General features: G+C 33.0%; 1 protein-coding gene across 5 annotated transcripts in view; it reads right to left on the reverse strand.

Moving 5' to 3' along the window:
• Positions 1 to 25,007, reverse strand: part of LOC149089429 (muscle calcium channel subunit alpha-1-like) — a 295,248-nt gene that overhangs the window by 48,654 nt on the left and 221,587 nt on the right. For all 5 annotated transcript variants that reach the window (XM_089238484.1, XM_089238476.1, XM_089238466.1 and 2 more), the window contains 10 exons: positions 23,441 to 23,625; positions 22,545 to 22,569; positions 20,186 to 20,261; positions 19,731 to 19,884; positions 19,048 to 19,177; positions 18,848 to 18,907; positions 18,591 to 18,697; positions 15,189 to 15,276; positions 8,269 to 8,376; positions 1,086 to 1,138 (listed from right to left, as the gene is read on the reverse strand). In XM_089238484.1, the coding sequence (XP_089094610.1) occupies positions 1,086 to 1,138; positions 8,269 to 8,376; positions 15,189 to 15,276; positions 18,591 to 18,697; positions 18,848 to 18,907; positions 19,048 to 19,177; positions 19,731 to 19,884; positions 20,186 to 20,261; positions 22,545 to 22,569; positions 23,441 to 23,625 (986 nt within the window). The remainder of the gene's footprint in view (positions 1 to 1,085; positions 1,139 to 8,268; positions 8,377 to 15,188; positions 15,277 to 18,590; positions 18,698 to 18,847; positions 18,908 to 19,047; positions 19,178 to 19,730; positions 19,885 to 20,185; positions 20,262 to 22,544; positions 22,570 to 23,440; positions 23,626 to 25,007) is intronic.

Genomic DNA, 25,007 nt, shown 5'->3' on the forward strand with positions numbered 1-25,007 from the left:
GTTCTGGTCTTGGTAAGACTAATCTGCTCCTGCTGTATACTAACAATTCTGATGAACATTTATAGCTGAAATAAACAGTCTAGCATCAAGTCTACTGATATGATTGAAATATACGTTTAAAGTTCTTTGCCTCTAACTATCATAATTGGCTGCATATGTTTTTTCACATGTAATCACAGATTACATGTGAAAAAAGAATTTTTTGAATTATTAATTCTAATTCAAAACACAACTGTCAGGACAAACATTTGTTTTTTTTTTAGCATGGATAATACATGGCTGCATATTTTTTATTTGCAGAATTTTTTTCTAAGAGGTTGAAATAAAAACAAACATTGAGAATTGAAATTGTGAAAAATAACTTTTTTAATGATAGCAGGTGACATTCTCAAAGCAGAATATTTTCCATTCTTCTGCAATAAGCGCTCAGAGGATTGACAACACTCTGTGACAAAAAATTCCGACAATAGTGTTTTCTAGACAGAAGAGTTTTTCCTTATTTTTTTTAAATTCTTCCCAAAAGTTTTTGCAACATACGTAAAAATTTTCTGCAGATTTGACTTAGCCCGATGATTTAAGATGATTCAGCAATTTTCCTTAAAAAACTTGATTAACAAACCCCTTCTATTTCTTAAGATATTGTTCATGAACAAATTTGCACATGCAGATTGTATGTCAATGTGGATCATAGGAAGCAGTTTTTCCATGAAGTAGTGAAATTTTCAGTTGTAAACTGATTAAAGACAGGAAATTATTTCAAGTCTGGCACAGACTAAAAAAACTGACTCTTCTGCAAACAACATGTCTTTTTTTTCCCACTCATTAAAAACAGACAGACGTAAAAAGAAAATACAGAAGAACATATAAAAATATTTGGAATATAACGTATATAAATCTATTTTAAATTCATCTTGATGATTAAAAGAACCCCATAACACTGTGATCACAAATCTACAGAAACCAGCTTTAAATGAATCATAACATACGCATATATTGTTTTGAAATAAAGTGTCAAACATTACAATACAAATAGTTTATTCAAAACTTAATGCCTTTTAATTTGATGACAAGAAATTAACACTTACTTGCAATCTTCTTCAATCATCTTTGATTCATCATTACATCGAAAAAATTTACCCTAAAATTTATTGCAGAGAAATTGAGATAAATATATTTTATGCTAAAAAACCAAATATTCATACATTGAATTTTTTGATAGGGATAAATTTTGAAAATAGAAGAATAATGGTGCAAAAGATATTGTGAAAGTGAAAAATAAAACATGCCAAAAACCTTAATTTTGAAGGAAGTCCGCAAAATATTAATGAAAAAAAGACTGAGAGTGGATGATGTGATGATATACAAAAGGTGCAGCATGAAAAATATGAATTTAAGAAAACAATAAGTATTTTTAATTTTCGTAAAGTCAAAAAAAAATTTTTTTTAATTGATTTTTCTCAATTGCTTAAAAATATATTTCTGATTCCCAAATTAACTTTGGTATGAAAACATTGTCAAGTTTTTATCTCTGATACATTATTTAAGGATATGTTTTATAATCTACATATGCTAAAAAAATTAATAAAACTCATTGCAGATCATCATAAAAAAACCTTGCAAAATTGGCAGTTTCTATTCCACTTGCTACTATCAAAAGCTATGTAAAATTACTCTAATACAAAAAATTGATGGATTCTCATTAAACATTTAGCAGCTATACTAGAATGAAACTGAGTACAAATATCAAGGTTGAACAGAGATAAGATGAATGTCTTCAAGAATTGAATCTTCTTTTTTATTTTCATTTTACCATTATTTTTTTATCAACTTGACCCCCGTATCCCTACCATACCCAACCAGTTCATTAGTAATTTTTTTTACTCCATTTTTTCAACTTACACTTCAGCAGAAAGGTAAAAGGAAAGAAAAAAATAGGTTAGTGAAGGAGGAAATGAAATTACTATTTTCTAAATTTCTACCTGCAACAGTGATACAACAGATAACAACTAGACAATTGAAAGTAAGTTAAACTACAATTTGATTACTTCTATTGAAGATTGCATAGACCTGATATGGTGTGTGTGTGTGTGAGAGAGAGAGAGAGACGGGAGGGGGGGGGGATTTAGTTCATTGCAGTATCAGTTTAGTCTATACTAAAAAAATAATAATAACACATCGTAACTAGCAATGAAAATCCTCTAAATTCTTTTGATGTAATGCTCATCGATGAAAAAAATTAATACTAGTAAAACCTACAAATCTTCACTTTCATTTAAGAATTTTTTTTCTAGAGAGCAATTATTGTCATTTATACAATGTTAACTTCTCCTACATTAAGGGCTATTTGGAATATAAATGTCTCACTGACGAGATGAAAACGTTTCTGGTACTTGAGATATGAATCCTAATAATTAAAACAAATATTATCAAGATTTGAAACCATTTTTGTGCCAGTATTTCTTGAAGCAATGAACATGTGTTTCATCTTTCAACAGTAACAGAACTCATGAAATGGGTATAGCTATAGACAGATAATAAAGGATATTATAAATTTAAACATATATCCTATAATACGTAAAGATGTAAAATACTTTAGTTTGAAAAAAAATTGACTTCATCAAAAACTATTAAAGTGGATATAAAGCCTGTAATCTTCACACAAACGAATGTTTTTTCTCCCTCTAAATTTGAATTATTAATTCTAATTCAAAAACACAACATTAAAGACATACAATTCGCACACTCACAGAACACAGAATTACACTAACAACAGTTCACATTGATAACATTCTTGTGACAAAACAGAACTGTGTGCATTTAATTCAAAGTGCAGTCATGCACATTACACAGTGCGACACAAGACAGACAAGTACAATATAGGTATGGAGGCAAAAATTGAACATGCATACAGCCAGACGGACAAAATAAAAAAAATAAAAAATAATAAATGTGCAGTTATTCGCATGTCAAAAGAAATATCTTCATTAATCTCTGTGCTTTTTTTTCTTTTTTCCAAGCATCAACTTATGAAGGGTGATAGAGAGAAAGAGATAGTTAATAGGATAAGTTAATAGTAAGGATAAGAAGATGACAATAGGCTAAAGGACATTGAGCGGGTTGGGATTAAAGGAAGAATTCACAAACGTTGATAACTTTTCTGGTCAGTAAAAACTATTTCCGAAAATTATTATTTTTTTATTTACTGAAGTTTTCAGAAGACGAATGGCTTCAGCATACAAGAAAAATAAAATAAGAAAAAAAGACAGCAATTTGTTTGGAAGAGTTTTTACAGGAAAAGTTTTTTGGAATTTTCAGGCAGCACCAAATATTATAGTCAGTACAACAATAAAAAGATAACATGAACTAAAAGGTGCTGGCGAGTTTTTATCCCTTTGAATACCACATTATAAAAAATAGAATAAGAATATAATGATAAGAAATTATTTGGTAGTTCTTTTACTTTAGTTCAAATTATAGACAAAAAAAACACAGTTTTTCAAACAATTAACTCATATATAAATTATCAAACCTGGTACTTTAAAATACTGTCAGTAGTCAAAGGGTTAACTAATGCAAATAACTTCTCACACATGTGCTTTTATTTGTGTAGTTTGTGTGAGTTTTCATTTGTGTGGTTTATGAGTTTTCTTTTGAGTTTCATTAAAAAGTAGCTCATATTTTTATTAATATTCTCTTACAAATACAATCCAAGGGCACTATATATAATACTGGCCATCAACTACATCAGTTCTAGTTTTTTTTTAGCAGTGAGACAAATATAAAAATGAAATAACTAGACCAGTCGTTCCTCAACATGTACTCCCTATGCACTTCTCATGAGCTCCACAGCAGCTCCAGAAAAATAAAATAAATCAGTAACTTCGGCAAATAAAAAAAAGAGGTCTAAAGGACACTTCCATGGAAATTTATTCTAAAAATAGCAATTCAATTTTTACATGACCAGAAAAGCAATGCCCGTGGGGGAAGAAAATTAATTTTATGGACTAAAATCACAAAGGAAATCAGCTTGATCAGATGATCATTCATTGATGTATCAGCTATGAAATTGATCCTAATTACTGAAAATATTAGCACTTTTCCCTCTATATTTACTTATGCTCCAAGGTAATATTTTTTTTTTTTGATTTTTCTTAATCCTGACAAAGTTTTTTTTAACAGAATTAATATTCCACAAGTGAGACTATAAGTGCCCTCTATTCACTAGAAATTAAATTTAGCTGACCCTAACAAAGATTTGATTATTGAACTCAATATAAAAGTCTTCAATATGACAAAGATCACAACTCTGGCAACAGCTGCAGAACATTTTCATGCAGCCAAGTTCCAAATGACTAAACAGTTTATGCCACAAACAATGTCAATATGCCAGGGGCATGTAAAAATTTTGACTGACATATATTTTTTTCAATTATATGCCTGATATTTGCATATAAAATATTGATTCCAGAATATAACATTTTCGATTGAGCATGCAAATTTTTATAGATTTGCCCAGTACATGAAATCTGGCGGGAAAACAACTGCAATGACCTTTTGAGTGAAAAATGATTCTGATTAATTTCATACACTATTCCAATTCTCTTGAACATTCAGTTTTCGATGAAAAGAATAAGAAATTAAGAATACTCTTCCCTGTATTAATATTGTTTACTTTCTTTTGCAAGGCCAGAGCACCTGTTCAAAGGGTGGCTTTGGTGGTTCATATCATGCATTCATGCATTAAAATTCCTTCTTTTTTTGCTCATGCACTACATTGCATTTGATAAATTTTAAACACTTCTTTTCTGTACACAGCTTTACATAGTTTTCATTGTATTGCAAAACAAAACCCCTCTATATCCCTTCATGATGAAATACTTGAAATGCATTGCACTTGCATAGAATAATTAAAGTAATGAATATTGCCTTGAATGTGATTAAATCCTGCAGACATAAATCTACAGAAATGTTATTGTTCTGTGTATATTATTGAGAAATCTTTGACTAGAAGAGTCTTAAAAATCCTGGAGGTAATAGGCATGATATTATTAAATGAAAAATTAATATTGAAAATCTTTAATAATGATAATAGTTTTTAATTTTTTCTCCTTTGTCTTTAACCAACATTCCTTCTTACATTTTGATTAGTATAATTTTTAGTAATAAAAGTTTTTTTTTCACGATTTGTTCACCTAAAGTTATGTTCAATACACACCCAAATTTCTGGAATTTTTATTTGAGCAATGAATTTGTCAACTGAAAATTGATAGCAGTTTTTGATTCCTTATCCTCTTCATTTGATATTTCTTTTGCTTTAAACAGAGGTGCAAAAAAAATTGTAAAAGAAAATATAAACAAAAAAAAAACCTCTAATTTCTAGACAGCCAGCCAAAACGGTTTTTCTCGAAACATCAATGTTGCGAGAAAATGAAGGATTCTTAAATGATTAAAACTCACTTGTCATATGCTCGATGATGATCTTCATATTTGTTTCTCGCCTGAATGCTACGGAATTTTTCTAACCGATTTCACAAAAAACAAAAGTAGCCTCTATCCGGAATGGTTTCTGCTAAACATAGGTTTCAGCCGTGTGTGAATAAGAATTTCATTTACTGAGAGGACTCATAAGTCAGTTTTAAAAAAAGGGAAATTCTCAGGATCTTTATAAAACTGCTCCAAGCATCCTCATTGCTGCTACAACTGTGTCATATCTAGTACCTAGTATTTAGGAAAATAGGTTTATTTTTTATAACCTTTCACTGATTACTGAGTCATATGTTTCTTGCATACGAGATTACTTATAAAATTCATTTAATCGCAGATCATAATGCTCTGAAATATCTCCACTCTCAAAAAATTATGACTGATATTTCCATTTCATAATTATCGTTTTAAGCAGGCCCGTAGCCAGAAATTTCGTTCGGGGGGGGGGGGGGAAGAAACAAAGTGATAGAACAATAGATTTGTCCATCTTTTTCCCCTTTTTTTGGTCATTTTCTCACATTTCGGAGGGGGGGGGGGGCCCAGACCCCCTAAGCCCCCCCCCCACAATGGACTCGGTTTTAAATGATTACTGTATGATTATTATTGGTTATTATTCAAAATCTATTATGCACATGTTATTAAGAAATACATATTCTCTAAGATATATAATCAGAATATATGAATAATACAGTCAATTTGCGATAAGTTGAATATCTGTTTAAGTAGAGGTTTTCTCTTGGCTCTAGGATCTTCAATGCTATTTTAGTGTTAATTGTTTTCTGTAATTAGAAGTTTTCCTCTTTTAAGTCAAAGTTTTTGGGTGTGAGATGAGTTTTAAATTTATCTCACATGCACCAAATTTATCTCCAAGTTTACGACAAACTTGGTTGCCAGTGCTTGCAAATCTTTTGTTGCATATCTGGTCATGTCAATATCCACTTTCAGTTCAGTAGCAAGTGAATGTAGTGCTTTAACATGGGAACAAATTTTGATTGTGTGCATCAGCTTTTCTCAAAAATGTTTTGAAGTAAAAGTTAAAAGTTTTAGATTTAAAACTAAAATAAGAAATTAGCAATAAAATAGTAAAAAATCCAAATCTCCCACAGGAGAAGTTCGTAGTTCAAAAGTAAAGCATCCCTCTGAATCATATCAACAATTTAAAAAAAACAAGGATATTATTTGTGAAAGACACTCTTCAAAAGATAGAGAGAGACAGCTTTTTCTCAGCCCAATGTACCAAGGAAATAGATTTTTTTGATTTTATGCCAAAGTGAACTCGGAAAGAACAGTCATCTGATCTTCGCTGGGACTCAAACCTTACTCTTCAAACATGAATGAAACAAGACACAATCAAAAATGACTGAATTTTTATCATACAGAGAAATTTTGCTTTCACTTCATTTATTTGTTTAATTTATAAATACAGTCGATCCCGCTCAATTGGATATGAATGTTTCCAGCACAAAATATCTGATTAAGCAGGGTATCTCATTATGTGGGGAACAATTCAATTGCCATTTTACAACATTTGTATAGTTTGTATACTGAAAACTGATGAAGGATCAATATTAATAAAGCTTCTCAAATAAATCAGGCATCAAAAATGAAATGGAAATTACAATGATCACAAAACCCGAGATCTTTACTTTTCATTAGGAAAGTTAGCACCCTCTATTGGTTCAACAGAAAACAAAACAAAAAAAAAAAATTAAATGTATGTAATGAAGACAACTTGGAGGCCAGTACCTTTAATTCTTATCCAGTACATTTTATCCTCAGACATTTTATAAATATGTTCCATTAATGCCAAATGATTCATTCAATAAAAACATTATGTATATAGTGGTCGATGTGTATTAACAGTTGACGTGTGAAGCATAATATTTGATTAAGCGGGGAAAAGAAATTGAAATTATAATATTAAGTGGGAAAGTTTAACATTGTCCCTATGGAAGAAATTTTGGTGCTGGAAAATTTTATCTGTTTAGTCAGGGTATCTGTTTATCCCTTATCTGATTGAGCAGGGCTGACTGTAAATGTGCATACGTATATTCATATTATATAACTCTATGGTTAGGTAGTTTTTTTTTTCTTTCAACATTCTTATTAAATAGTTACGCATTAGAATAATTCCTCCTTGCCAATTTCTTCGTGAACATTTTTTTACTAATACAATGTTTGTAAATAGAACTCATATTTAAAAAATATATACTCTTGACTTTTCCAAAATCAGAATTTCCAACAACTCAAAGTTTTTGTCGGCCACACACATTCTACTATTGAAGTACACATTCTATTTATCGAGATTTGACTGAAGTTTCCTCATATTTTATATGGTATTATTGGAATTAAATGTGGGTTTTACAATTTTTTTTTGAAAACTTTCTTCAAATCTGTAAACTCGTATAAATCTTTTCATATTTTTCTCACTTTAGTTAGTTGGATTCCTGCTCAGTAGCATATTTAACCCCACACACAGCTGAACATTTTGAAATGCAGAAACCACAAATTAGGAGGTTTTGTTTGATAAAAAAAATGCAGAATTTCTAAATAAAAAAACAAAAACAAAAACATCCCCCCTGTGATTGTTGTAGTAGTTTAAATGGTTAACAAACAAAGGTTTCATTCATTTTGGAAGGAAATGCTTCAAAGCAGGAAGAGAGCGGAAAAAAAGCAGAGAAGGCACACGACGCAGAAGCACACAGGATTGTTCTGGCTCTGTTTTGGACAAAAGACACTGACGGCACGAACTACACGAACATTTTTTTTGTATTTTCAAGTTACCTTGAAAAGCTGTACTCCAATCACAGCAAACATGAACTGAAGCAAGTAGGTAACCAACATGATGTTCCCTATCGTTTTGACGGCTACTATGACGCACTTCACTACGTACTAGAGGGAGCAAAAAATAAAAAAAAGGAAGACAGAAAATCAATAAGACAGTGAAAAAAATCTGTGTGTGTGGGGAGGGTTAAAGAATGTCAGGGGGGAAACATGTAAGCTGCTCAAGATCTTACACACCCTTCTCCCCCCTGACACACTCCTACCTTTAATAGCTGCACGCTGATGACAGCAAACATGAAGGTTAGTAGGAATGCCACCAACAGGATGTTTCCTATTGTTTTAACAGCAACAAAGACGCACTGGATAACATGCTAAACATAAACGAAATAAATTGGCTGATAACTGGAAATTATGAGTTATCAACGTATTAATGTTTTTGTTTTTTTTTTCTCTACAGGTATCGAAAGGCATTTGCAAAATTCTCAAGCTGTAATTCTCCAAACGGAATCAATAGTTGACGGTTAACTAAATATTATATAAACAGATCTGATGGAAAACTATATGCGATCTCTTTTCTGTTAGAAAATATTATATTTTCAAAATTATATCTCGTACAAATACAAACTAATTGGAGTTGTTACTAAATATTACATTATATTAATTATAATATTACTTATGTCTTTCTCAAGCTCAATAAATGGTTAGGTTCCCCGGAGGCACCCGAGTCCCCTGGGACAATGTGCTTATATCACCAAGTGTGACAGAGCCTGGGTGTCTCGCGGTTCTTATCCCTATCACTGAATATTACATACTTATTAAGTATTCACTGAAAAATACAGTAAAAAGTCTCTAGGAAGCAAACTCCTTGGATCCTATTCAACACAAATTTCACCAAAATTATAGTTAAACTACACAATATTTGAAAATTATTTCTCAATGACAAATTTTTTACAGTAAATCTTTTGATAGAATGAAATGACATGCATGTTAAACTTGAGTGTATTATGTTTCAATGAACATACAGCAGGGTTTAAGCTACGGTCACATTTTTCGCAAAATGCGAAAGAAAATCTTAAAATGTGAACGAAGTAGTAGCGACTTTCACAAAAATGTGTACAAGAGGTACGAAATGAGAAGACATCCAACCATAAATCATTAGCATTGTAGCATTTTGCTAAAGCTTTTCCCCCCATTTTTGCTGAAAAGCTTTAGCAAAAGGAAGCTGCTAAAGAAATTTTTTATCTAGCTTAAACCTTGATATACAGCAACACTTAAATTTGAGCAAATTCAGGATTATGCAAGTTTTTTGTGAAACGACTGTTCTTTGGGGAACTCAAGAATCCCTAAATCCTAAGGTTTGGTTGATAACTTCCATTTTTGAAGACTGATTTGGTTGCATCTTCACGCCTGAACCAGAGGTGCAGAAACAAAGAAAACATTGAGGGGAGGGAAAAAGAAAGTTACCAGTTGCCCTGTATATACAGGATATTGAGTTCTGTATATACAGAACTCAACATACTGTATATACAGAACTCAACAGAACATATTGAGTTCTGTATATACAGAACTCAAGTGCTTATGCAGGAGGGGGGAGTGGTACTTTTTGCATTATATATTCATCAATCATTGGGAGAGGGAGGGCTCAGCTCCTAATAAAATTTATTGGGGGAGGGGGTCCAAACAGCCTCAGGCCCCCGGTAATGGCACTTATGGCCTCAACTTATTAAGTGCATTCATTTAAAAAACTTTCCCACCTATTGCAAAACTTCAAAGGTATCCTATATTGACTTTTTTATTTTTATTGTTTTGTTAAATAGGTTTGTATGGAGCTTTTAATTTAAATATTTACAGCAAAAAACAATTTTTTATTAAAGGTGGAATTATTATGAAATTATTATAAGTAAAGGAAAATTGTGCTATGGAAAAATTTCCCAATAAAAAATTGAAAATATGGCCAGTCTATCAGGTGCAAATCCAGGACGATGTGTCAGGAGGGGCAAATTGCAAGTTTGTTTGATCATCCCATATTTTACAGGACCGATAAATTTTTTTTACATTATTTGGCTCTTGACAGGGCCAGTCGTTCATATTCCCCCCCCCCCGGATTTTCACCTGTGCGAAGGCAGACATCTTCAGCTACGAATAAAGCTGGGGGAGGGGGGTTACTCAGCCCTTCATAACATTTATTGAAGGGGGTACAAACAGCCTCAGTCCCCTGGTAACGAAACTATGGCCTGAATTTATGTAAGTACATTAATTTCAAAAACTTTCCCTCCTATTGCAAAACTTCAAAGGTATTCAAAACTGACTTTTTTAAATTATTTTTATTATTTGTTAAATAGGTTTTTATGGAGCTTCTGACTGAAATACTTATAGTCAAAAATCGTTTTGGTTTATTAACCCTAAAATACTAACTCTACATCTTGGAGACGTAGAGGTATAGACAGTTAAAATGTAGTTTTGATTAGCTTTTTTTAGTTAGTATTCTATAGTTAAAGGTGAAATTATTATAAGTAAAGCAAAATTGTGATAACAAAAAAGTTCCCATTTCAGAACCAAAAATTGGAAATGTGGCCAGTCCATCAGGTGCGGATCCAGGACGATGTGTTGGGAGGGACAAATTGTAAGTTCTTTTGATCATTCTGTATTTTATGGGACAGACAAATTTTTTCTATATTATTCTGCTCTTGAGAAGGCCGGCCGTTTTTTTTATTGCCCCCCACCCCAGATCCACACCTGAGCGAAGGCAGACATCTTCAGCTACGAATAAAGCCAAGGCAACTTCACATCTTTGAATGGAGCAAACGCAGATATCTTCAACTACGAATAAAGCAAGGCCACTTCACATCTTTGAATGGAGCAAACGCAGATATCTTCAGCTGCAAAAGGAGTGGAGGCAGGTATCTTCAGCCAGGGCTTGAACTGGGGGGGGGGGAGGGTTAAAAGCATTGTGCAGCGGTGTTAAGTGGGAACAAAGAACACTGTTATAAAATTATTGAATGCAAGGGCAGAGCAAAATCATGTTTGCTCCGGGTGTCAAAAATCCTAGTTACGGCCCTGTCTTCAGCTACAAATAAAGCTAAGGTAGACGACACCGTCAACTTTGAATGGAGTGAAAGCAGACATCTTCTGCTGTGAATGGAGCGGAGGCAGGTGGATTCAGGCGGTGTGTCAGAAAATAGACTTATTGTGTACATGCATCGGATCATCCCATATTTTATGATGCAGATAAATTTTCCCCATATTATTCAGCTCTTAGTAGGGGCAATTACCCCCCCCCCCTGGATGCAGTTTATTCATGCAGTCATTTCTCACTCAGAAGCCTATAAACATAATTGTGAATAATAACCTCTCCATGTTTTGTTGTGTCATACAATATTATAATTTACAACTAGATTGAAGTTTTTATAATAAAACATCAACTGATTTGAACTATGTTTGAAGAATATGGACATTTTACTTGTTTTATGAAAATACGCTGACTGATTTAGTAATCTTATTACTGATTGTAATGAAATTTTTTTTTTCTTCAGTCTGTTTTTAGGTACTTTTCAGCCATTATATTTTTTTAATTTTCCAATGGTGCACCACATACATGGAATTTATTAAATTTTTTAAATTTTCCAATAACATACCACATACATGGAAGCCATTACTATAAGCTAAAATAGTATTTATTAATATGGCAGTGCAGTTGACTTGTATTGCAGTAGTTAGCATCCTTGCATTAAAAACCGAAATGTTACGCAGAATAGTAACTTTTTTTTTTTTGTCAAAGAATTGAGAATGACTTGAGGAAAAGAAAGCTTTTGAATTTACAGTTTGAGAATTTTTCAATAACCCTTCACTGAAAATTAAAGGGAACTAAATTGTTCTGTCAGATGACGACAAAGAAAATCTAGGCTTTTATTCATAAAGAAACGAGTATTAAGCATGTATTGATAACTGAAAGATCACAAAAACAAGGCAAGTATATCAGATATAATCATATACAATATCACACAAAAAATATAATCACACATTAATAAAAAATACTAAAATCCTTTTAGAAAAAATTTACTTCCTAGAAAAAAAAAAATTAATGAAGCGATTGTAATAGATTTTATCAATATTTTTCCCAGTGAAAAACATAAAATACGAAAATTATATAAAGCAATCAGTTTGGAGTTTGAAATTTTTTATATTTCTTAAGTAGCATTTATACCAGGGCTGGATAAATAGCAAATAAACCTAGATGCCAAAAAAATTTTACTTGAAGAGAAAAAGGTCTAAAATAATGCTTCTTTTGATCTTTGAAGTACATAGTGACTCTCTTTCATCTTGGAAGATATGATGCTATAAATTCCAAACACTTTGGGCTGATCTCTGCTATTTAATACCTACACGAAGAAAATAGGTGCAGTAAACTCTCCCCATCTTCTTCTTATCTGTCGTAGGTCCTCGGCTGTACTTCTACTACGATTTCAGGACGAAATCACTGGGTTCTAGACTCTCGAAAGAAGAAAACAACACTTTATTCCATTTATTATCCAACATCCCCAACCAAATGTCATGTCTCTTCGGTACAAACTTTTACACTATATCCCACTTTTTCAAATGTCTCAATCTGTTCTATTTTCTTTCTCTCGCGATTCCTGTTTCTCCCAGGCCTTCTTCGCACATTTCCTCCTGAACCTTACAGGTGCGAATACCAATTTTTTTAGTCACCATGGCGATCCGACGCCTGGGATTTGTCCAGCCCTGATTCAAATATTCTAAAATGTTATTCATACAGAATACTAATAAAAAAATTGCAATTTTTAATATTTCTTGTGATTTTATTACATTTAAGTCTCAAGTTTTAATTGTTGCTATGGTGGACATCATCAGAGGTGACACAGCTACCATTTTGTCTTGAGAAGTACAAGAGATAGACTATAACATAGAAGTCATGTCTTAGAAAATTTATCATAGCAACAAATGAAACATTGAACGAAAATAAATAAAGACCCTGACCAATTAGTCTAGAATGTTTTAAGTGTTCATCAAACATTATCCATGAAAGTTAAACAAGCATATAGAATATTATTGCTTATCATCTATTCTATATTGAAGATTCTTATGAAAGCGATTCATTCACTATTGAAAAAGAATACGCGGCAGAGGCCACACACCAATGTACATATATTAATTTATAATCAACTTTCATTCGATATTATGTTAGTTATTGTATCCTTACATGTCTTTAAAATATAGCTTCAAATAAATTCCTTATTCTATAATTAAATCATGTACAGTGAAACCTTGCTAGAAAGATACTCGCTATAATGATAAATCTCTCTACAACAATATTTTTCAAAGTCTTTTGTTTGGAAATCCTATATTTTATGAACTGTCGCCTCTCAATCTTACGATAACCCTTCTAGAACAATTTTGTTTTTATTGGTCCACAAAGCACCATTATATCGAGATTTCACTGTATACGTACATATCAGTAAGGATACACCAAGAATCACATATTAATTTGCAAGAGTTTGTATGATTCAGAAAATAAGAATAAGCGGCAGAAAATACCTCCCAATTGAACAAAAAGGGCTACACAAACAAAAAGAGAAGATTGGCATAGATAACTATTTCATAGCTGCCAAGTCTCCCGAATTTTATCTTCATCGCTCGATCTCCCGAAAAGTTCTTAAATCTCCCGAATTTTTACGAAAATCACAAAAATCCCTAATTGTCCCCAAAAATTCCCTACTTCATTAAAAAAATCCCCGCTTATGGAAACAATCCCTAAGGAATTTCTTGTGGGGCATGAAGCCTCTTTTTTTTCCCTTTCGAAATGACGTCACACGTCGTAAATGGGGAAATTCCCTTTTTAAGGAAGTTTTACAAACCCTCTGATGGTAACAAGAAAGTTGCTTGTCTTATCCTGCAGGGAAATGGCTTAGCAGCCAATAGTCCCGGATAATAATTGAAGATTTTGGTGATGCACATGTGGTCAAAATTTCTTTTGTTGAAGTTACGTACGTGCGATATAACAAAGCATGAATAATGATAAGCAAAAACATATTTAATCAATTTTAAAGATACTTATTCACAACGATGAATTTCCTTTCATCAAACGTTCCAGAAGAGGGCTGACTTTTCCTTTTTGTACAAGTTGTGTTACGGACATAAACATCGGTCATGGAAAGACTGCCGTCATCAGTCGTGAAGTGAAAAAAAAACATCAAGCAAGTGTCACAAAAAGTCAGTGTTCTTCAAAAATTGACGGTGTTTTCCTTCATCTTCCGATGATTTTGGGGGCATTCACGCAGAATGTTTGTCCACAGCGTTTCTGATTGAACACAATATTTATTTTTACATCATTGAAGTTTTGGCCTCCAATTTCACTTGTTTTTTGCATAGGAATTTTATTCCCAAGGGTTTAACTTCCATGTGTGTAAAATCCCTATTTTAATTTGACTTCAGTTTTTGAGTAGGGATTTTATTCCCTACGCTTCAACTTTTATGTTTGGAAAATCCCTATTTTATTTGGAAAAATCCCTATTGTATTTATTAGGGAGTGGTTTTAGTATAAAATACGGGTGTGCGCGAAAATCTCCCGAATTTTCATTTTCAAAAGTTGGCAGCTATGCTATTTATAAAAAATAAGGTTGAACAAGGAATGTATTTACGAAATGAGTTTTAGTGATTCCATTACTTTTAGCGAAAAATTCAATTTTACAAAGAACAATTGAGTACCTAACTAAATTTTATTGAATTTCTTTCTCAAAGATGATGGCTATATGATCTTAACTATCTCAAAGCACCAAAAAAAAGGGAAAGAAAAAAAGTCATTGATGAAATTATATAGTCATTGAGTCAACTGATGTCAACAACTTTTTCATTTAATGTGCATAAAAACTATGAACTACGATTTGAAAAAAATATCACCCCACCTTAAGTCCTTTGGCACGATTGATGGCTCGGAGTGGTCGGAGCACACGAAGAACACGCAAAATTTTAACAACAGAAAATGTTTCATTCCTAAAAAATAGCATTTTTAAACATAATTAATAACAAATACAGGCTTTATGAACAGACATTATATGCTGCAACTAAAAGATACATGTGCCTCAAAAACATTTCTCTGGATCAGTGTTTTCCAACCTATTGAAAGTAATGGGGCTCGTTATATACCCAACTTTAGCAATCCTTTGTCAATGACAAATTTTAATTTTTTTTTGGGTTGGACATAATGGTAAAATTTATGGACCTAATAAGTATCTAAAGCATTATAAATATTTGTAATGTGAGGTAAAATTCTAAACTTCTTACTTCAATGTGTTAAATTTGATCTTTGAGCAATTTCTACAAAAAAATAACAGTTTGGGATTTTTGAGGTCCTCTGCAGATCTTAGGGATCTAGGCCAAGGCTGCAGCCTGTCAAGCCTATAGGGAAGTTTGGCACTAGTGTTAACGCATGGGCCTGGGGAACCTCAAGTACATCAAGGGCCTCATCATAATGAGATTTAGTGCTACAATTATTGAGAGTAAGTATGGGAATCGGTAGGCAGGTACTTCGAGCTAGACGGGGCCCTCAGGATATCACTTGGCTCGAAGACCCACAGTTCTGTTAAGGCAGCCCAGGTCAGGGACAACCTCAGTAGTAAAGGTCAATGCACTGCCAACACCCTGTAGTGCAGGTCAATGCTCTGTCCTGTAGTGTCAGATAATAACTTCTATGCTGTCCTCTCATAAAATCTAGAATTTATAATTTAGTTTATAATTCACATATCGTAAAAAATTCAATGAACTAAAATTTCACTGCACAAAGTGCGGTACCACTTTCCCTGTTTACAGAAAAGGAAACGTGGCAAGCAGTGCTAGATAAAAACAACTAATTTTCAAGCAGAATTGTTAGCGATAGAAGCAGCTACACAATACACAACAGGAACAGAAGAACAAATTTTAATAATTACTGATAGCCGCTCTTCCCTTCAAGCAGTTCTAGATCCAACAAATCGAAACACAATAGTACGTGTACTGAGGCGGCGTTTATTGGATAACCCAAAAATTTTCCTAGGTTGAACCAAGGCCCATGTAGGTGATCTTGCAAATGAGAGAACAGGCTCTAGCCAAGGCTTCAATCAACTGAGACAATAAACTTGATAATCCTTTCCCACTAACATTCCTGGAGCAACAACTTATACAAGTAACCTCCAGAAATAGCAGAAAATTTGGGACCAAGGAGCAACAGCTAGGAAAGTGCACGAAATTGTCCCTCGAGTCACATATAACACAAAAAACTGGAATAGGGAGGTGACTATCTTCAAAAGACACAGCTCATTCCCTATGTATATATACATGGACGGAAATGCTGCAGAGCAGACAGACAAATGTACCTGCGGTATGGTGGGTACTCCAGTTCACTATGCCATAGAGTGCAAATTCACAAAGCAACTACACATGTACAAATATTCCAAAAATAATAGAAAACAATGGTTCACTCAAATAATCAAAAACAAAAACACAGCAGCAAGGATTACAAGCCTTGTCAAATATATACATGCCAACGAAAAACAAAAAATCTGTCAACCAGATTTATAAAATAATGTTTCAAGTTTTACAAAACATAAGGGAAAAATCAGAAATAGATAAAAACAACAACACAAATCATATCAATATGACTGCCACAACTATACATAACCATTACATGTACAAGTAATAGCATGTACTAACGGGACTCGAACAAGAATTTTTATGACATTCCCGTAACTGTGATAACCACCAGTATCCTCCATTCAGCTCTTCTAGCGAGGGTGCTAGGCCGGAGGACACGAAGGGCTTCATAATAACCATTGCATGTAGTTTTTATATATATTCTTTTTTTTTTCTGTAATAAATATAACCAGCCAGAGCAAGTCAACCAAAACAACTAGACCGAAGTTAATCTTTAGCTAAAGCTCTCTCCAGACAATCCCTCATTTAAACTAATCCCACATTGCTCACCAAAATAGGTTTAGAGTGAGACGACTTGGCCTGGCAGTTATATATGTATATGAATGCATGTGTATTTCTCTTTCCTCTATTCAAGTTTTTCATGCATTTCATATCCACAACACACGTGCCTACTAATATTATCGTATTCATGTTGCTCATTGAATAATGTGCTAAGCGAGATGGCACCTGTAATCCTTAACTGTATATATTCCCTCACACAATATTTCTATTTTTTATATTTTCATCAAATCCACCGTAGCGAGTGAACTCAGCCCAATAAAACTGATGCTTTTAAAAAAGTCCACAAGTTATCAAACCCATTTGCTCACCAATAAGGTGTTAAGCGAGATGACTCGCTCCGATGGATATTTCATATTTCACAGTAAGATTCACATTTTTTTTTTTGTATCCTGTGTATATAATATGAAAAGTGTAAGATAACAGATGAGATGACATGGGGCCCCCTCAAATTGCTTTTAAAATATACCTCCATCCTAACATGTGTACATTCATCCGTCTTAACGAAACCTAGAAACTTTTCTCAACTCCGAACCCCATCTCATCTGTAATCACCAAAAAATTTGTTAATCGTGACAGTACCCAATTGTCCGGGGAAAACAGGTTGTAAAAAATTTTGTATTCTATGTTTTTGTTCTTTTTTGACACAAAATAAAGTGTTACAGACTTTTCCCCGAAGCTGGGCTGGAAGAGATCTCTGCAACGGAATAAGTCCAGTGGCAAAGTTCTGCCGTTCATTCATGCACAAAGTGCTCATTCATGCAATGAAAATGATACTTTAAAATGTTCTCATGAATCCCCAAAGGTCAGTGGACCACAAGTTGAAAAAAATTGCTCGGGATAATTTCTTGATGATACTTGTTTCCACAATATTAACGTCCATTAAAAAAAATCGATTAGCATGGGTGATACATGATACAGCACTAACTTTATTCCCTGCAGCATAAAAATAGTTTCACTGGTAGAATCGGTCCAGAGAACCAGGGGCGTAGCCAGAAAGTTTGTTCGGGCAGGACCAGACCCCCAAGTCTCCCCTCTTTCTACGCCCTTGCAGAGAACAGTACAGCTCAATGACTGAATATATATATGATGACTCAGGCCTATTTTAAAATTACATGTTTTAATGTATGGTTGGTGCATTTTTAGTGCATATTTTTCATCTCATAATTGGGATTTTTTTGAAAAAAAGGAGACACTTATGATCAAGATTACAATGCATGATAAATTTTATGAATCATGAAGTGAAAAAAATTGCAAAATAATAAATTAATAAATAAGATATAAAAAGATTATAAAAAAAATGTCAATATATTTACAGAGACTGAATTATATATACGTACCCAAACGCAAAGGAAATGAGGGACACAGACACGACAAGCACATCAAGTAAATTAAAATAACTTCTGCAGAATGACCCCTTATGGAAAATTAAGCCATAGGCAACAGCCTGAAAAAGAAATTGAATTTCACGTGTCATAAATAAGACATCATTTGTATTTTTATAAAAATTTTAACTAACATACTGATTAACTATTTCCATTTGACTCAGCTGCTCAAGAGCACATATAAATATATAATGTACCATAACACACCTCACCTTTAGCGTTATCTCTATTGTGAACACAGTGGTGAAAAAATAGTCAAAATAGTTCAAAATCTGTAGAGACAAGAAAAGAAATCAGAATAAATTCAAAAGTTTGAGAATTAAGAATCTAAAAAAATAACAACTCACACAAAAAATTAAAGAAAAACCAATATCTACAGCAAAAAAAAAAAAGAGAAGAAAAAAGGGTATACTTTATTTCTGTCCGAATTGACATTCAAGGGATCCTCAGCAGCTAACATGGCACTACTGATTAGAATGAGACCAAGAATTATGTTTGAAAATATACTGTGATTCATAACGAAGTGACATAAAATCCGGAATCTGTAGAGAAAAGGAGATGAAAAAGTTTCAATTAGAATTTTTGGCATTTGGAACACAAAGGTTCTCAAAACTATACTGAAAAATTAAACACCTACTACATTAAAACATTTATACATAATTAAAATAGTTCATCCAATTCTCATATTAACTGGAATCTGATGCGCTTTTCCCATCCAAAACCAAACCTGATTATTTGGAGGGTATTAGGATCAATAATAAATACCTATGTTAGGCATATCTGGAGTACTGCTAATGCTTGACTGTTCATCACTCAGAAACAAGGTGAACATTAGATTCATGGGGTGTGGTTAAACTTGAATATGATACATCAAATAGTTTAAAATCATGAAATAAAATTTTTTACTGGAAAAAATTGTTTCCCTTCCCCATACATTTCATATTCATAAGATTTATTTAACTATCTAAACATATATACCTTAACTGTATATACCCTGTATATACTTTAACTAATCTATGAGAAATCAGGTACTAAGCAATTGATTTTGAAAAAAATCTGACAAATTTATTTTTCATACAATGAGCTTTTACAAACCTGTTTGTATGAGAAAATATGAAAAATGAAGTATATGGGGGTATGGGCTTTATCTTCTTAGTCATCTGAATATCAGACAATCGTCGAGGTCGTGCAGTAGAAGCAGATGCATTATCTTCAATGCCATCATCATCCTCACAAACACCATCAATATCTGAGATAAAACATACATCAATTAAGAACTGTGTCTACAAATTATTGTTCTTTGGATCATGCATAATGAGATCGCATACACATAATTAAAGACAATCCGTGTATGCAAATAACACATAGTATCAAAAATTAAATCAATTTAAAATCTTTTTTTCTTTTATTTGCATGGAACACAATTTTCCTACAAAAATATCCAGATTATTTCAAAAACTTTATTCAGAAGACTATTTGTTGTCACCCATTACAAACGGGAGATTTATAAAAAAAGAGGTCACTGATTATAACCTGGAACATTAGCTCACCTGAACCCATATCTTCATCATCCACAGTACTTCTGTTTGAAACATCTGAATCACTCATGTTTGTTTGTGCTTGAGGCTAAAAGCAAAAATGAAAAAGCAATCAAGCATGAGGTAGAGGCAATCATGGTAGGTGATCAAAGAATTCTGAAGTACATTCTTTCTATTTACAGATATCAACCCATTGGGGTTGAGGGTGTTTTTCTTCTTTTGTGTATATTGCAAGTATCTTAAGAATTAAAATGAGCACTGTAAGTCCAAATGAGGAAATTCATAAATGCACTCTCTTTTAATTAGGGCCATCTTAAGAGCATCATGGCCCCCCGGGCCAAGTGATTTTTCTGAGGCCCTACCTGGAAAAAACTCTCAAAAAATTCCACTATTTCTCGTTTTTCTGTGGCCCCTCTTCTTTTGAGGCTGAGACATGCCGGGTGGGTTCATGCATTAGGACGGCACTGTTCTTAACTCTTTAAGAGAAGAGTGTTTCTGCACAGCAGAAATCTCTAAACACCTTATTATTTTGACAATAAGCCTGCAACTACTTTCAGCAAGTAACTGAAATTACTGCTCACTGTATCACTGATATCTTTCTGAATTTTCACAACATTGAACTGGAATTGATGTATATAAGTTGCCCTGCATATTTGGAAACTAAAGTATGAAAAAATAAAATTGATATTTCTAGCGAATGCATATTAAAAAAAATCATTCACTTAAAATTCTCATATCTGATTGATTATTAAGTTGTCACATTTTAAATTTCTTTACAGTGTGCCTCACGTATAGTGTAAAATTTTCTGTTCGCGTTCAGTTTCGTGACAATTCTGCATCCTATAAGCAAAAAACTTGTGATAAAAGTAAGAATTTATACATTTGATCATTTTTGTTGCACTACGGTTATTTTCTGCATATGAAGGATAATTAGACTGGGACTAAGAACGCCAGCTTTTTTTGTATACTCACAAAGAAGATGGTATACTAAGCCCTCGGTGTGGGAATTACTGCTGTAGCAATCTTTTTTTGTAGTTATGTCACTGTTGTACCCTAGTGTCAAGAAAGTTTCTGACAAGGTCAAGCTTGTGAACTAAAGCTTGCAACATCAAACTTCCGACACCTCTAAACATCCTTTGGTACTTTAAGTGAGTATTTTATCAACCTTGGCTACCACAACCAAAATTTTTATAAGAAATATTTATATTTTCTTGAATACATGCACTGTTTCCACAAAAATTCACACAAGAATTGAAAAAAATAAATAAATAAAATATTACAAGATTTACAGAAGACTGGATGTTGTGAAGATATTTGTTATTTGAGATGTTAATTTTTTAAGGAAGGAAAAAACTCATCTCTGCCTCTACCGGGAGTCGAACCCGGGTCCCTCGATTGCCGGACGAGTGCTCTGACCACTAAGCTACAGAGGAGATAGAGATTTTCCTTCGCTAGAGCGTAAATATTCTGTGGAAGTTACAAATTATTTGCAGTTTTTTTACAATACAGGATTGATAAAAACCATTTTTTTGTTTTAATTCTTTGTCGGTGCCCTAAAATCACTTGTGATTGAATATGCACTGGAGAATGCGAGTTCAAGTATATCATGTTTTCATGCACAAAATTACAGAACGAGTCATCCAGTATTTCTTACAGAAATTATAAAAAAGGTCTAAACTCCAAAATGGTCACTGACTTATGACTACAAAGTGTTATAGTGTATATTTTAAGGTAATGTGACAAATCTGATAATTATGCATATTTGCCGGTGTTGTGGATAATTATGCCCATTTTGGTAAGTTTGATAAATATTGTGGGTTTAATACATTTGTCGGTGATCATGTATAATCCCAGCTTATATTGGTAATTACGATAAATTGTTAATAAATTATTTAAATTTTCCATACATCATGCATTAACTTTAGTCCTGAAATGATGAATTTGATAAATAATCTTGGTTATGTTTGCATATGCAGATAATATGAAAACAGCCCTAACATTAACAAGACCAGTAAAAAAATTAATTTTTATATTTTCTTAACATTTATTTTAATTTAATTTTTGATGCAAAAAAAAAAATACATGTAGTGAATGCATCGTGTACAAGTAAAACTATTGTATGTTTAAAGTGACGTTTTTTCCATGTGATTTCTCTTCTACATTTATCAAACTTACCAACTCCATCTGAGAATTATGCATAATCACCAATAACAGTGATTAATGCAATGAAATTTATCAAACTTTACAGTTACCAATTTGTCACATTCACCATAATAGCATATAATATGTACAATAAATAATGAATAAAGAATGTCAAAAGAAACTGATGAAGTATTTTGAAAACATGTAATTGCAAACTAATAATACTTACAGTAGTATCACATTTTTCTGGAGACCTAAAAAATTCAAACAAGATGAGACAGTAGGTATCAAAACTAAAAATTAGTTTAGGTTTAAAAAAAATATTTTATAAAAAAACTTTTCTGTAGAGAAAATTAATTTCCTTTAAAATTGGAATACATTTCAAACAATTCTAGTAGAGGTTATAAATTTTATAGAATAACCAAATTTTGAATTGGTAAAATCTGTTAAAACATGCTTTTCTCACTTAAATGGGGCTGGGGGAGAAGATCATAGAGGAATACTCCTAAGTGCATCAACACATTAAAAAAATGCTAATTTAAATAGATTTCTGACGTGTTGAAAACTTTGTAACTTTTTTGACAAAATAATCATGTGGAAGGGAAAAAATTAATATATTTAAATTTGTTTCCACGAGGCAGAGACTTTGCACATTTAAAATTTGCATCAGTTCTGTTCCAGGATGGATCTGAAGAATGTGCTACCATCTCTCCATAACACAAAAATAAATTATATTTCTCTCACAAGAGGATATATAACATGGGGCACCTACATCCAAGTCCCATTTTCAGCTAGTCATTAGTTTATGATAAAATACATGTTATATAATAAACAATGCATAGCACTCCCATGTGACATTAAAGTTTAATGACTTTTCACTTTTCAGTGAACAGTCATAAATCAGCATTGAACTGAGAAAAAAGAAAATGTCCATCCCATGATAGTTTGACCATAACTATAAATTATTTCTTTCATGGAGTTGGTAAGAGGGACACCAGTATTGGAAAATACTACATTTTTGTTGTTTGTATATATACAAATATTTTTTTATTTTATACAAATCAAATGAATACATGAGATGAAATGAGAGATTAAAAAAAATAAATAGTGTAAAATTTTACTCACATTTGTATGTACATAGTGTGATTCATCTCTGCAGAATTACTTTTTGGTGGAATCTCTCCACCGCAGTTATTGAAAACACCCTGATGGTTTTTGTGAGCATTTTCCAAATTTAACTTTTCATCCGTTGTTTCCTTGAAGATATCTGCTTCCAAACTTTCTTCTTTTTCAATGAAGTCTTCTTCATCCTGAATACGAAAATGCTTTACAAGGATTTGTCAAGAAACAAATTTACTAATCTCTATGTACTGTTAAAACTGCTGTAAACAACTATTTATTAAAATTTTTTTTTTTAAATAATAACGTGATCTTCACGTATTCCCAAGGGATCAGCATGATAGGTCCAGGGAATTTGTTAGTGTTAGTAAACATCCATGCCCGAACCAGGATTCGAACCCAGACCTGCACAGTGAGAAGCTAGTTCCCTAACCACTCGACAATTTCCCTGTAAATAAAGTTCTTATCATGTAAAACAGATTATTACGAATAAATAGGTCCATAACTAGGACGTTTGTGGAGACAAACACAATTTTTTATATTTTGCCTATCTGTTTTTCTCTGTTTTTCTCCTTTCGCCCAGGGCAGTTGCCCCATTTGTAGACCCTCTAGTTCTGGCCCTGGGCTGAGATACACATTTCTCTGTAAATCACACCAAGATGGTAGTGAACTTGGCAAATCTGGTGACAGTGCTCATGCACCTCATGGTTTTACTGCCCGTGGGCTGCACAAATTTTGTCGTCCTTCTCCTATTCTTGTCTAATTTTCACAAATTTGCCGCCCTGCACTATAGCCCACTTAATCCCCAGCCTCTGTCTCTAAGTCACTCTTTTTTTTTTCACTCACATGACTGCACACTTTCTTGTTCATGCTTTTGGTCATTCACTGACATGGTTCCTCACCCCTTAGAGAACTTTTCACGAGTTGCCCTTGCATACGAGGATCGTGTCCTTCCCCCAAGTCGACCTCAAAATTTCTCTGAAAAAAATTCCTCAAGCATAAACCAACATAGGTCAATCCTGTGTATGCCCCTAACTTCCCATGCTTACTCACTCTCTAGGCATGGTCCTTACAAGGGTGGAAGTAACAGGGCACCAACCAAGTGGCCAGAATGATTCTTATCATTTTTTTTTTGTTTTTTCATACCATAAGTTCACTATAGAGGGGTCCACCAAGAATCTCAGCTGCAGCATATGGGGGCCATGTCTCTAGGTCACTCTTTTGGTCTTTCACTGACCTAGGCTTCGCTCTCAAAGTCATTCAAATAAATGACAAATTAGAGAATACATACTCTTTAAATCAGGGGTTCGCATACCTTTTTCATCCGCTGCGATCCAAAGCAGTGTGTTTTAAAGTCTTTGAAAAACCTTTGTTGGGACTTTAATAGCCACTATGATCCATATGCATGTAGCGCTTCTTTTGCCACATATAGTGAGGGCACGTGAAAGGTAAAAGAAGTCCCTTCCTTCAGTTCATGGTTAATTTTTTTCAACTGACAATATTCACTGTTCCTTGGCCAAAAGACTTTCACAAGGAACATATGAACAATCGAAGGAACAAAGACAATGAATTA

This window comes from Pholcus phalangioides, unplaced genomic scaffold, assembly GCF_987345545.1.
Source record: "Pholcus phalangioides strain wild (caught in Gottingen) unplaced genomic scaffold, Ppha-v1.0 ptg000002l_1, whole genome shotgun sequence".
Taxonomy (NCBI): domain Eukaryota; kingdom Metazoa; phylum Arthropoda; class Arachnida; order Araneae; family Pholcidae; genus Pholcus; species Pholcus phalangioides.